The 14,020-nt window shown below is 36.1% G+C and overlaps 3 protein-coding genes across 12 annotated transcripts; 1 reads left to right on the top strand and 2 right to left on the bottom strand.

The window, feature by feature from the left end:
• Positions 1-1,014: 1,014 nt before the first annotated feature.
• On the bottom strand, positions 1,015-1,787 carry LOC148927489 (uncharacterized). The gene is made up of 2 exons (XM_089056612.1): positions 1,410-1,787; positions 1,015-1,368 (listed from the first exon to the last, which is right to left on the bottom strand). The coding sequence occupies exons 1-2, from the start codon at positions 1,785-1,787 to the stop codon at positions 1,015-1,017; spliced, it is 732 nt and encodes a 243-aa protein (XP_088912738.1).
• Positions 1,788-3,421: 1,634 nt separating this feature from the next.
• LOC125193823 (28 kDa ribonucleoprotein, chloroplastic-like) lies at positions 3,422-5,275 on the top strand. Its single transcript, XM_048091734.2, has 3 exons — positions 3,422-3,827; positions 4,377-4,478; positions 4,766-5,275. The coding sequence occupies exons 1-3, from the start codon at positions 3,513-3,515 to the stop codon at positions 5,108-5,110; spliced, it is 762 nt and encodes a 253-aa protein (XP_047947691.1). The 5' UTR covers positions 3,422-3,512; the 3' UTR covers positions 5,111-5,275.
• Positions 5,240-12,870, bottom strand: LOC125193821 (bromodomain testis-specific protein). Of its 10 annotated transcripts, none has more exons than XM_048091728.2 (10): positions 12,640-12,870; positions 12,141-12,209; positions 11,626-11,735; positions 11,525-11,560; positions 10,321-10,676; positions 9,698-9,841; positions 6,030-6,143; positions 5,857-5,915; positions 5,609-5,759; positions 5,240-5,523 (listed from the first exon to the last, which is right to left on the bottom strand). In XM_048091728.2, the coding sequence occupies exons 5-10, from the start codon at positions 10,663-10,665 to the stop codon at positions 5,449-5,451; spliced, it is 888 nt and encodes a 295-aa protein (XP_047947685.1). In that variant the 5' UTR covers positions 10,666-10,676; positions 11,525-11,560; positions 11,626-11,735; positions 12,141-12,209; positions 12,640-12,870; the 3' UTR covers positions 5,240-5,448. The 10 variants fall into 10 exon arrangements, with proteins under 10 accessions (XP_047947685.1, XP_088926392.1, XP_088926391.1 ...); XM_089070266.1 differs by having other exon boundaries at positions 11,691-11,735; XM_089070265.1 differs by having other exon boundaries at positions 11,525-11,735.
• Between the last annotated feature and the right edge of the window lie 1,150 nt (positions 12,871-14,020).

Genomic DNA, 14,020 nt, shown 5'->3' with positions numbered 1-14,020 from the left:
ATTATGGAAGTCTATGTTGGTTTTTGTTGGATCTCGCTGAGTTGATGCTTATTTCTTGCCTTTTAACTTTCGTTATTGTTTATTGTTAGATGTTCGGAGTTGAGATCTGTTGGTTTGTTGTTGGCGGTTATGGATTTGCATCTGGAGGTGTCTGGAATCGTTGAATCGTGGTGTATTTGAGTTAGAGTTTCGCGTATCTGATGTTTGTTGTTTACGTTTGCATGATTATGGCTATTTACTTTCTGTTTTTGCATCCTTTGGGTCCAGTAGCGTAAATCTGTTAGTTTAGGCTTAAATTTCTCGTTTTAAGTAAGATCCGAAGTTGCTCTGTTTTCATGGTGTTTAATACTCTGTTTTATCTGCTATTCTCGTTTGATTCCCGAAGATGATGAAGTTGTGGGTAGTTAGAACCAGATCTGCTTTATGTCAGTACTTTTCTGCATGTACTTTACTTTTCTGCATTGTTCTCCAGACCCTGTCAGTACTATCTGCTTTGTCTTTTTACTTTTCTGCATGCTTTTCCAGACCCTGGTAGTTTAAGGAAACTTGTCTCTACTTTTCGCTTTATACTTGTCTGTCCAAATTAGGAAAGTCCGTCTAGTTAAGTTAACTCCAGTTGTCTTAGAATTTTAAAATATCTCATTTCTCTAAAGTCATGCATGTTCCGTACGTTCTCATTTCTTAGACCCAGTAGGTAGAGTAAAGTTTTTCTGTCTCTCAGACCCAGTAGTTTAAGTTCTCGACCCACAAAATTGCGTGGCAGCAGCCAACCCCCTTTTCCCAAAACATCCTCAAATGCAATTTCGTAACACCATCGTCCTCGTGGGATCGATCCTTTACTTCCCTGTGCTAGTTGTGGTATAGTGGGTTGAGGTTTTTGAAGAAATAGAGTGCACCCAACGACCCCTTTCTGATAGTTTCATGATCTTCTAGCCTCTGAGACCTAGTCGAATCCTCAGGACCTGTTAGATCGAGTGATATCACACACAGCACGCACTGCACTCCAAAGCTCCTTCACTTCCCCTTAGCTTTCCTCTTTGCCGCCTTTGTGCCCATCGGACGGCTTTGAGTATCTGGAGATGAGAGGAAGAAGTCCTCGTCTGTCACGTTGAGGTCGATTGGCGGACCTCCTTCGCTCGAAGTGTATTGTCCGGCGGCGACCTTGGTTCTCTTCGCCGCCGCTTCAGCCCCACCGGTGTACTTCGGGCTCTTCTTGACAAGCTTCCAAACGTCGAAGTGCTTGAAGTGCTTCTTCCCGTCAGCGAAGTAATCTGCCTTGGCCTTGTCCACAAGGTCCATCTCGATGTGCCCGCTCGGCCACATCCGGACTACGTTAGTCCACTTGCCATTCCACTTGTTCATCTCCGCCTGGACCCGACCCCAATGCTTGCATAGCTTCACGTAGGTACGCTCGAACGAGCCTTCAGGTCGACCAGCGTTGTACTTCTCTGCAATCCGCATCCAGAACGCTTTCCGCTTTGCTGGTTGCCGACCACAGCGTCCTCGGAGACGTCGACAAAGTTCTTGGCCATCCACATTGTCTCCTGCGGACTATACTTCTTTGGCCCATCCTCATCGGCAACCTTACCCTTGCCCTTGCCCCTCCGTTGAGTGGGCTCCATATCGCTGATCTCGTACTCATCAGTGCTAACTGACGATTCCATGTCCATATTGGTAGGCAGCCCGGGACTAGGCGTTGCATCTGGATCGGGTGTCGGCGGCACTTGCCAGTTCTGGGAGTTTACGAAATCGTCCATCTGGCGTTGGTCGCTGTTAAACCAATCCATAGAACTTAAAAAGTGTTGAAATGCTAGAGGATTGAGAGTGAGAGTTTGTGTGGAAGAGTATTACAATGGAGCAAATATAGTGTATAAATAGAGAAATAAAAAAAATAAAAAAAATAAAAAGAAAATTCGTGGGGACTTGCGGCCCTGCCCTAACGCAATTAACGTCGGGACGGGCCGCATGTGGTGCTACACGGGCACGCATAACGCCGGGCTGGGACGGGACTCGGGATCGGCCCCGGGACGCAACTACGTCCTCGGGACCGTCCCAGGCCGTGACGCAAGGGGCTCCAACGGTGAAATCGGGCCGGGACTCGCGATTTGCGGCCCGACCCATGCGCGTTAAGGATGGCCTTAATGTTAAAAATTTCAACATGATAAGATAAGTTTTTTTACCTTACTAGTGAACCAATGCTAGATTCTCGTGTTGGTCAATTAAAAATATAAGGTACACTTAGTTCAATATAGGTACGTGCATCCATCATCAGAATCTTCTATGCACAAAATGAAGTTAGACCTAAACTCAATCCGTCAATTGTGACTAATATTATACTCTCTCAGTCCCATGTTACTCGTACTTTTCATTTTAGGCCGTAAATTTGGGATTGATTTTTTAGTGTAATTAAATTAGAATTTTAAGTGTAATGAGACATCACTTAATAAAAGAACTCTTAACTTAATCTAATATATTAATTAAATACATTAATTCTAACTTAAATTATAAATAGTGTAAGTAGTTTGTGACGAGCTAAAATAAAAGAGTGCAGGTAACATGGGACGAGGAAATACTGCGTTAATAATCTATCCTAAATTTTCTTTTACTTCGGAGTACTGTGTCCTCTCTTAATAATTTGATCACCTACTTCTAACTTTTTCTTTTATTTTAATATTAAATTCGAAGGACTCAATTCTTTAACTAAATTGTACTAGTATTTTTTTAAAGAATAATCTGTATTACTCCTGCTTTATCCTTTATTTATTTTATTATATACTTTATTAGTATGTGATTTAAAAATTTTATTTGACTTAGAGCATCTCTGGAACTCCATTTCTACTCAACACAAACTCATTTTAGCCTAACTATCAATACAAACTCATTTTAGCGTAACTATCATATCAATTTTCCTTTAACCATTTATACTAAACTTAAACTTAAAACTTAAAAAAATATGCTTATATTATGCCATTTTTGTTCACAAAATTTGTAAAAGTTTTTTGTTTTGCTAGTGTAAACCTAAAAATAGGCATTTTTCACTCAAAAAAAAAAATGAGATCGATTTTAGAGTACTACTAGAGCTAATTACATATCCCATTTTAGATTTTAGTGTACCATTGGAGATGGTCTGAGTACTAATTTTGAGAAACTATTATACCTAGGCAGAAAAAATTAGATGAAATATTAATCTCACTTTCAGGAATATTCGGTTGGCAAGAATATATCCATAATTAAATTTGTCTTATATTTGGTTTATAAAATTGAATCTATTAACTTAATCCTAGATGAATAATTCTCCTACTAAATAATCTCATAACTTAATCCTAAATTATGTCTTATTATTATTTTATCTAGAATATTTATTATATGGAATAGAATCTTTACTTAAATAGAAAAGAAAAAAACAAAGAAGAACATCTGGTGTGAGGTTTGTTATCAAGCGCAAACCAATTTGTGCCATGGTTTGAAATTCTTATCTTCAACTTCTCTTTCTCTCTCTCTCAAAGTTTGAAATGAGTAGTGCAACTGCTATCCACCTCAGATTGCTGGAATGCTGTTGCGCAGCAACTATCCCCAGAGCTTCCATTTCTAAACCTCGGTGGCAAATCCAATTCCCTCAGCTCAAATCCAAGAATTCGCGTATCAGAATCGTCCCACTAGTCGCTGAGACCTCCGATTGGGATGAAGGCCTAGCTGCTAGTGCTACCGCCGTCGAATCGGAAAATGAGGAGGAGGCCAAGCTCTTCGTTGGAAATCTTCCTTACGACATTGACAGTGAGAAATTGGCTCAGCTTTTTGATCAAGCTGGAGTCGTCGAGATTTCTGAGGTATCTATCTTTTTTACTACTACTACTTTTTTTCATTCAATCATACAATTCGTTTTTTAGCCTACGATTTGCATTTATGTTTGAAAAACTTATCCCAAATTTGATGGAAAAACATTACTCCTACTGTCTTAGTGTAAAATTGAGCTGAATTCACTATTCTTAAGGGAAAAAAATGAATTCAACCCTTTTATATATGATTTGAATAGTAGTAGTATAAATCTACTGTGGTTGTCCCTCCATTCCATGTTAATAGAGTCATATTCCATTTTGGGACATTATAACATAATAGAGTTATTTCTATATTTAGAAGAAAAAAAAAACAATACACTCTATCTCTCATATTTTTTTTCTTGTCTTACTTTATTCTCCTCATTTCACATATTAAATATCTACTTTTTAATCTTCATGCCAAAAAGATATGTTTCTATTAACATGGAATGAGTATATATGTGGGTCATTTTTATTATAGGTGTAATTCACGTTGTCTTAATTCCATCAAAATAGGGGATTTGGGGTGTGAATGCATCTAATCAGGTGTTGCTAGTGTAGGTGATTTACAATAGGCAGACTGATCAAAGCCGGGGATTTGGATTTGTGACGATGAGCACGGTGGAACAAGCCGAGAAAGCTGTCGAGATGTTCAATGGCTATGTGAGTTCATTCATACCTAAACTTCTACTTGCTATACCAAAAATGTTCTTTTGAGATTTCAGAATCAATTTCTATGTTGCTTACGAATTAGTATGTCTAACTAAATTAACCGTTTTGGTGTAGTATGGTATTGTATTTACTGATTGTTTAAGAAATTCGTGAAGGTTTCGTACGTAGGGACTGTCGATGCCATGAAAATGTTGCCTCGTTCATGATTTGAGGATTTATTTGTTATTGTCAACAGATATGACAATTGTTGCTTGCCTCTGATAACACATTTTGTTCAGGATATAAACGGAAGACTATTGACCGTGAACAAGGCGGCTCCTCGAGGTTCCCAGCCGGAAAGGGTTGTTAGAACATACGAGCCTGCCTTCCGGATGTATGTTGGTAACTTGCCATGGCAGGTGGATAATGCTCGCCTCGTGCAGCTCTTCAGCGAGCATGGCAAAGTCGTTGATGCCAGAGTGGTATTCGACAGGGAGACGGGAAGGTCCCGTGGATTCGGGTTTGTCACGATGTCGAGTGAGGAGGAACTGAATGATGCTATAGCTGCTCTTGATGGACAGAATTTGGATGGGCGTGCAATTAGAGTAAATGTTGCGGAGGAGAGACCGAGACGCACCTTCTAATCCAAATCCACTATTTATTTATGTATTTTTTGTATTAGTAACATTGCCTTTTCACACATTTTCCACATCTTCACCTCCAATTTTTGTTTTCAACTCTCATCATATTCTTGTCAAGATACTCAATACAGATTGTTTTAATAGATGTGATGAATTCTTTTATAATCACTACCATGTGAGCTTCAATGTTTTCAGCACCAGGACCCAACATGAGCTGTACATTATAAGACAAAATTCTATATCCCGAAAATTTACAACTATGACGAAACCAACTCCACAAAAAGGTGAGGGATTACTAAAAATGCTCAACCTCAAAGACTTTCAGCATCAGCCTTTCGGCCTCATTGGAGGACTTGTAGGCTTGCAGCTTCAACAGTGGCAACGTAAAAGTATAGTCTCCACAGCGTGACATTGCCCTACATTATTGACCACGAAATCACTGATGAGGGGTAAATGGTACAATTCAAGTATGGAAAATAGTAAGTATTTCGCTTCTAATACCAATACGCTGAGATCAACATTCAATATGCTGCCCAAGTACTTCTGTGAAGGATTGTCCTGTTCAAGGATTTCCACAACACGGTCAAGACTCGTGGCTGGTAACTTCTGAATCCGTGTACGAAGCTCTTGCTTCTCAGCAAGTGTCATCACCCTGTTGGAGAAAATTATGAATGTCTATCTTCAAATAGAAGTAGCAAAGATAATAATAACCAACTTGAGAAATTAGATTTAAATATTTAGTGATATACCTGCAGGTGGTCATTACACTATTCAGAATTTCTTCGAGCTTCGTCTCCATGTGCTGCAGCTATCAGACATTAATAAAATGATCATTAGCAATACAATACATGCAATTTACTGATGGTTCTGCTGATTCAGAAGTCTGTAAATAGGGAGAAACGAGAACTTCATGTTCAAGTACCGTGGTGGAAATTTCAGTAGTGTAGCTCTCCATGAGCTCCTTCACCTTAGAGCTATCTTGCTCTAAAATAAACCGCAAATCATCATCAAGCTGGATCTGTCCACTTTCCAAATCCTGTTTGCCACAGGGATAAAAATAGAAGGTATATATGAACTTTTTGAAACAAGATCTCGATATTTAAATGTGTCAATGAATGGAATAGACATGTATGACCAGAACAGTTTTTCTACATACGGACAAAATTGAGAGGTTTTCGGCAAACTGTATGTTTTGAGATACCAATCAAGAATGGCGCAAAACTAAGACAAGAAAACCGATAAATATATAAGATAGAGAGTTCTAACTTAATCCAACACCATGGTCAAAGGTAGGTAGAGAGTTGACTCTCCCTTATATGCTATTCAAATCTTTCATGCATCAATGTGGGATTCATATTAATCCATCCCACTTCTGAACCTAATAGTACACGCCGGGTGGCACACCCAAATACAAGCCACAAAAACCCTTTGTTGCCCTATGGGCCTACATTTTTAGTGCCATCCCTTTGCTCACACCATCATGTAGCCCCTTATAAATTAGGGAGCCCTAACCTAGCCCAAAACCATGATTGAAGTAAATGAAAGACTCCAACTTATATGCTACTCCACACTTGAAAACAGATGTAAGATCAGTATCAATCCATTCCTTTAAAACCAAAAGTCCACAGATGACACACGCCGGGTGGCAAACCTAAATATAAGGCCCACTATCCATTTGTTACCCCCTTGGGTCCACATCTTCGGTGCATCCCTTGGTAGGAAGTCCTTTGCTCCGGTGTCCTTTCCCCAATTATTTTCGGTATGAAAAAAAGAGGGATTCCAGACGGAAAATATAGCATGCATCTACAATTTTTAGGAGGTATTTATTCTGAGCGATACAATAGATTGATAATTTGTTTATGATAAAGTAATTGAAGCAATAGAAAAGATTGAGTAACTTTTTACTTTTATTTGACATTAACCACTCTATCACACAATGAGCATTAACACAGTGATGGAATATATTTATAAAACTGAAAATATTAGTTAAAAAACTCAATTTCAATCAATTCATCAAAATCCTTTAAAGTAAATAGTGGATTAGCTTTAATTATTTTCATTGATCCATATCACTCAGTAATAACACCAGAAAGTAAACAACCCCCTTAGAGCATCTCCAAGGGGGAAAGGTAAATTCAGAAGGTATATTTCCAATTTACCTTCTTAAAAAAGGTAACTATACCTTCCTAAAAAAAAGTTATGAACTCCAAGAGAAAGAAGATAATTTTAAAAGGAAAATAAAAATCACCAACTTTTTACCTTTTGTGTGAAGAAGAGGTAAATATTTCAAAGAAGCTATTAATATCTATCTTCCCATTGGCAAACGAATTTTTATGAAGAAAGGTAATATGCTAGTTATTTATTTTATCTCTCCATTTACCCTTTTCACTTGGAGATGCTCTTAGCGCATCTCCAATAGAAAGAGGTAAATTGAGAAGATAACATTTCCCATTTACCTCTTCAAAAAGATAAATATACCTTCTTAAAAAGTAAAATGAAAAAGCTACACAAAAATAAAAACTAAATTTACCTTTTGTGTGGAGAAGAGGTAAGGATACCTTTTTAAAACTTGAAGAAGGTATATAATACCTTCTCAAGTACCATTCCCATTGGAGAATGAGTTTCTTTAAAATTGAAGAAGCTATAATACCTTCTAAAATACCATTCCCATTGGAGAGTGAGGTTTTATGAAGAAGAGGTAAATATGGTAGCTATTTCTCTTTGCCTCTTTGTTACCTCCACCCTTGGAAATGCTCTTAGAGTGGAGATTAATGTTGTTAGGAGCACAGGGCGGGGCAGCAGGTTAAAAATTCGGGGCATGGGGCAACAAGGCGCACGCCCCATGAATCGGGGCACACTAACAGCAGATTTTGAATTTTGTTTATATCATATGCCTTGCATCTGTTTTTTTATGCTTTTAAAAATAAAAAAATACTCCCTCCGTCCCTAAAGAGTATGTACTATTTCCTTTTTCTTCCGTCCCCAAAGAGTATGAACATTCCAATTTGGAAACTATCTTCTCTCAAATGAGGTGGGACCCATTCTCCACTAACAATACTTAAAAAACTTTCTCTATCTCTCTCTTACTTTACCAATAATGCATTAAAACCTGTGCCAAACCCAAAGTTCATTCTCTTTGTTGGGACGGAGGGAGTAATTATAATTATAATTATAATACGATAAAGCCTAAGTAGCATTAGGGCATCTCCAAGGGAGGAGGTAAATAAAGAGGTAAAGAGAAATAACTACCTTATATACCTCTTCTACGTAAAAACAACTCCTCCAATGGGAACGGTATTTAAGAAGATATTATGCCTTCTTCAATATTGAAGAGGTATGTTTATCCATTCTCCACACAAAAAAGTAAATATTGTAGTTATTTTTGTATATCTTTTTCAAATTCACCACTTTTTAAGAAGGTATATATACTTTTTGAAAAGGTACATGAGAAATATACTTTCTCAATTACCTCTCTTTCTCTTGGAGATTGTCTTACTTAAACTTACTCCCACCGTTCTATTAGTGTTGGAATCATATATTCCTTTTGGAGATGTTCCATTCGAGTTGGATCATTTCCTTTTTTTGGAAAAACACAACAAGCTTATCTCTCTTACTTTACTCTCTCCTACTTTATTCTCACCCTTCTTAACTTAAAAAATATGTATTTTTGAAACTCCAAGTCGAAAAGAAATGCTCCAACATTAATGAAACAGAGGGAGTATAATTTTAAAATTGCAAATTTAACATACAAGTAACAATATATCTTGAATTGATAACTTTAACATAAAATTACGATATAAAATCACCTAGGAAATATACAAAGATATAAAGTCACCTAGAAAAAAATCAAAATTAATAATTTTAAAATAAAATTAAAGGAGGGAGAGACACCTAGTGAATATAAAAGATATAAAAAATCATCTAGGGAGAAGTCTAACTTAATAATTTAAAAACCAAACTAAGAGATATAAAGGCACCTAGAAAATATAAAAAGTACCACCCTAGGTAATACGTTTTTCCTTCATAGTCTTGTCACAGATAAGATGAGAAGTCTATCTTCACTAATAACAAAACAATAATCTCTCCCTAATTAATACACCCAACCGATTTTTTCTCTCCAATTAAAGTATTCATCTCTCTTTCTCTGTCTATTTAATACTTACTCGCTTCTTTTCTCTCTCTCTCTAATTAAATATAATGACCAACAACTCCTAAAATCTCATGTCAATCATTTGTCATTTTAGCTGGGATGGAGGGAGTATCTAAAATTACCTAGGGAAAATAAAAGTCTTATGAATGTAAAGACATCCGTGTCTCTATTCTTGAAAGGAAAAGAAAGCCTACACGGCCTTCATATTGAACAAGTTGGCAAACGCATGAAGCAGCCCGCCCCACCCTTGCCCCTCTATTTGGCTCGACTTAGCCACCTCGGGGGAATCCACCTTGGACGATTCCGATGGAGCCTCGAGTGGCCCGTGCACCGAGCACAGTTTTGATAACACTTGCTCAAATACATGGTATAGCTTACGGAATACAACATGAAACCAAAACAAATTCATGCTACAAGGTGATATCCAAGGAGACGCTCACCGCACATGGAGGAATAACTTTGGCCTTCTTTTTAGGATGCTGCCGTTGATCTGTCGTATGTGTTGATGCTTCCAAGCTTAGAAGTTTTTCTTTGTGGCTTAAGCATGAACGAATCCGACAAACAGAAAGGACAGGATTCTCCATCTGATTTTGAAAAGGCAAAACACAATTTGGAAACAAGCCAGGGAATGGAACAGGGCAATAGTTACAAAGACTGATTACTAAAGGATATAACACACTTCCTCTTAGCATTCATTTTCATGTACAAAATGAAAATGAAACTGTTGTCAAACAACAAATTTAACAGGAGTGGTCTTTATCATTAACAATAGAGTTGAATAAGTATTTTTGGGATCTAGTGAGTTGTATCTTTTGGTGAGAACTACGAACTATGTACAAACACATAAAGTACATGAACAGATAGTTAAATCATGAAGAGCTAAACACTCTGCCAATCCAAGAAAATAGTGTACATTTGGTTATTGTGGGATAGTCCACAAAATACTGCACAGTTCTTACTTTTAGTTTTTTTGGACATCTTTTTCTTTATTTGGGACAGTGTGAATAACATATGTACAGGATTAAAAATAAAGTAATTTATTGGGCATTATTATAATTATTACCTCATCTATCTCTTGAGGGAGAGTAGAAGCACTCTGGTTGATCAACAACTGTAATCTTTCCCTTTTGAAATCCGAAAGTAGAGCTCCTATTCCATTAGAAAACAATGGAGCAGAACCAGTAGTAGTGTTGTTTCCTTCAGTTTGGCAACTCTTCTTCATCGAGCCTTTTTCTCTAACCACCCTTTTAACGTCTCTAGATAATTGAGAAACTGGAGGGAGATGGGGCAGAAGATTATCATCTTGTGACAGTAATGCATCAATCTCACCCTTATACAACCCAAAGAAGTCAGGTCCTGATTTAGTATTGTCCCCAAAAGCAGCCGGATTCACAGAATTTTCTGGCATGTCAGCAAACTCTGTTGAAGAAATGCTCTAATATCAACACGAAAAAAGAGAGAAGATAGGAGAAAAATCAAGCTTGAGAAGAAATTAGACTAGATACAAGCACACAAATTGGAGTGGACATCATGCGTGTACAAAAGCAAGCAATTCTTCAAATGGACTTTATTCTAGAAAAACTGAAGCAGCATCAAACCAGAAGGAAAAACTAAAGTGAGGGTTGAGCCAAAAAGTTTGTCAAATTATCAGATATAAATACTTCTTTCACGCCTCAATATAGCAAATAAAATAAGTTAGAGGTCATTTACTTAATTAATTTTGAGAATTAGCCTACATAGATATAGATAATAAGACCAATCCATTGTTTATTAAGACGGAAAGTTTGGCATACCCCAAAGTTTTAAAATAGATTTTAGTCCAGGGCGTTTTTTAGTAGCCCCTTGCACGCCACAAGGCAGCCCGAGGCATAAGACCAAGGTGTAAATCATAAACACCCATAAAATCATACCTAATACAATAAAAATAAATAAAAGAATAGGAAAGGAGTATATTAAAGCACATCTAATATAAGTTCATAAGTCATAACCACTTAATACATATGTGAGAAGCTGCTGGTGGGAGAAGGAGAGGGAGACATAGAGAGAGTGAGTATAGGTCAATGGAAGGGCAGAATTTTGGCATTAGCATTTTTTTGGTCTTTCCTTTGTTAGTGGCCCATATCAATTTGATGTTAAATATCTAAAATCAGAAAGATCTCTAGCCTATAATGCCCAAAAACAGCAAAAAAATCAAGTCCTAGAAGCTAAGAGCCTCGACTGCAAAGGAAGGAGAGGGGGAGAGAGAGAGAGAGAGAGAGAGAGCATACTACTCTAGAACACAAGGTTCGGCACAAATATGGTGCCTGCATCCGGAAATTGGAAAAGATTATTATGACTGCAAAGGAGAAGTGTACTACTCACATGGTACCTTTGAATCAATTCTTTGCATCTTCTAACACCATTTTCCAGGAAACGTCAAAAAAAAGTCAATACCTGTGTTGAATCAATTGTTGTCAACATTGAGTAATCTTCCCATCCCTGAAAGGTAGCATTGAAAGGTAATATTCAAGTGATATTTTAGGCATGAAATCGTTGGTCAGAAATACATTTAAGAATGATAAAGCTTGTTCCATACAATATAGGGAAGCTACTTTAGCCTGTGTTCTATGGCAATTCAACACCAGTCAAGAAGTTTAACTGGAGATGGAAGAAATCTATTGTTACTGGTGCAACTAAAATGAATCCAGTGTTCTCAGCCTCAAGCCTTAGAACTTTAAATGACACAAGAAATTAGGATACAGACTTGGAGCCGATCAGGTCAGCACTCAACAACTAAGATGAACATGGAATAAAATATAAAGTGGCATTTCAAAAGCAGTGTGAGCTATACAGTTTGACTATTATAGAATATGTTTTTATAATTTACAGATAAATGTTCGGCACCTCTGTTTTCAAGGAAGCAAGAGCGACGGAAGCTCTAATTAGCAGGAAATCTTCAGCCAAGACAGCTAACTGCAACTTAACAAACAAGACACAACTCAGAAGACAAATAAAAGCTATCAGGTTAAAATACCATTAAAAAGAAGGTGAAACAATTAATTTGTAAATATAAGAATAAATCAACCCGAAGATATATGTCAGTTAGCCATATTTAAAAATAAGTATATGAAAATATAATCTCTGATATCTATATGCCAAACTGCAGCAAGCCAGCAACATGTCAACATAAGCTTACGAGTTTTTATTAGTTTTTTAATTCCAGAAACACATTTTAATAGGATTTAATTAGCTCACATGAAGTATTTCACAAACGCGAGAGACAACCACACTCACTCACACACAAATAATTATAAATACAACCAAAACAATAAAGAAACATGAAATTCCAACCATGATCGGAAACATGCAGTGATTGAGCAAAACAAGAAAACTAGACAACGACCTTAGCTCCTCTGTGTGTTGAGCGGAATGAGAGGTGAGTAATGGTGGCCGGCGACGATCGATTTACTGCTGCAGTAACATACGACGGTGGAGAGAGAGATAGTGATAGAGATAAAAGGCGGGAGCGATTGCAATTTGTGATATCGTCGGAGAAGAAGGGAAGGAGGAATCTGGAGATTCAGTGACAGAATCCTAGGGTTTCGAAAGTATTTTTTGTAATTGTATTTTGTAGAATAAGATGAAACTACATATTTCCATTTTACTTTGCACGTAAATTTCATCAATAATTTTTTATTATTTATTATGTTGTATTTCTATTATTTTATTAATCCGTCTATCTATCTATCTATACATCTATAAAAGCTGAGTTTAGGGCTTCATTTTGAATTTTTAAAAATGTTTAGCTAAATTTTGAATATTTTAGAATTAAAGCTAGGCGTTATAAATACTATTAATTATTTGTTACAATAATTAATATTAATTAACTAATAATATACGGAGTAATAAGCATTAAGTACTGAAATCAGCGGTTGCGCTAATTAGAAGATTTAAAGTGTCAAAATAGTGATCGGATTATTACTTCAGCATTAATTCTTAAGAATATTTATTACACAATTGCACTAATTACAAATTTGTAACCGCTCCATTATTCAGAATTGTATTGACACTAATTAGGTTAGCTTCCTCATATATTTGGCCTATGAATATGTTAGTTTATTACTCATTTCCACATTACCTTATCCGTTGCATTATGTTACTATTTTTTTCATTTCTTATTTTATTTAATTTTTTAATTATTTATCAAAAATCATTATTGTTTACTTTTTTTCCTGCACATGGCATTAGTATTCAAGGAACATTTTCCTACAATTTTAATTTCTATAATATTGCACTCAATTCCTAGCTTGGTGTATTTAAAATAAAGAAAAAAGGGAAGTTAGCTATTAACCATGCCGAAATGCAGGAACTGAAGAAGAAAGAATTCACTTGGAAGAAAGACGAAGAATATGAATAGTGCGGCGCATTACTTAGAGCATTATAAACGTATATGGTTATTAATGCATGAATAATTAATTTGATTTAATTCTTCATTTGTTTAATGTGTTATTTTTAGTTCACTTAAACTAATTTATTTAATTCTTTATTTGTATAATGTTATTAGATTTGCCTATACTTAAATTATTTATTGTCTTTTTACTTAATTAATCTTAATAGATTTAATTTATTTAATATTTTATTAGCTAAAATTTTATTGAATAATATTATTAATTATTATTTATTAGTGAATTGATCTATAAAGCAAATTAAGATCAGTGCATCGCAAGGTGATATACTAGTATCACCTAGTACTATAGTAGCATTAAAACTTATATCAAAATTTT

The sequence above is a fragment of the Salvia hispanica genome, chromosome 4 (genome assembly GCF_029641045.1).
Source record: "Salvia hispanica isolate PSC_SH4W2 chromosome 4, Shi_PSC_v1, whole genome shotgun sequence".
NCBI lineage: Eukaryota > Viridiplantae > Streptophyta > Magnoliopsida > Lamiales > Lamiaceae > Salvia > Salvia hispanica.
This window is presented reverse-complemented; position numbering and strand designations above follow the sequence as displayed.

What these genes read in the sequence shown, in the direction of transcription:
- LOC125193821 (XM_089070265.1), bottom strand. Translation starts at nt 10,665, where the DNA reads ATGCCAGAAAATTCTGTGAATCCGGCTGCTTTTGGGGACAATACTAAA. An exon ending in CTACTGAAATTTCCACCACG is followed by an intron (nt 5,916 to 6,029) that starts GTACTTGAACAT and finishes AATGTCTGATAG; the next exon opens with CTGCAGCACATGGAGACGAA. An exon ending in AGTGTAATGACCACCTGCAG is followed by an intron (nt 5,760 to 5,856) that starts GTATATCACTAA and finishes TTTCTCCAACAG; the next exon opens with GGTGATGACACTTGCTGAGA.
- LOC148927489 (XM_089056612.1), bottom strand. Translation starts at nt 1,787, where the DNA reads ATGGATTGGTTTAACAGCGACCAACGCCAGATGGACGATTTCGTAAAC. An exon ending in ACCTGAAGGCTCGTTCGAGC is followed by an intron (nt 1,369 to 1,409) that starts GTACCTACGTGA and finishes GGTCGGGTCCAG; the next exon opens with GCGGAGATGAACAAGTGGAA.
- LOC125193823 (XM_048091734.2), top strand. Translation starts at nt 3,513, where the DNA reads ATGAGTAGTGCAACTGCTATCCACCTCAGATTGCTGGAATGCTGTTGC. An exon ending in GAGTCGTCGAGATTTCTGAG is followed by an intron (nt 3,828 to 4,376) that starts GTATCTATCTTT and finishes TTGCTAGTGTAG; the next exon opens with GTGATTTACAATAGGCAGAC. An exon ending in TCGAGATGTTCAATGGCTAT is followed by an intron (nt 4,479 to 4,765) that starts GTGAGTTCATTC and finishes CATTTTGTTCAG; the next exon opens with GATATAAACGGAAGACTATT.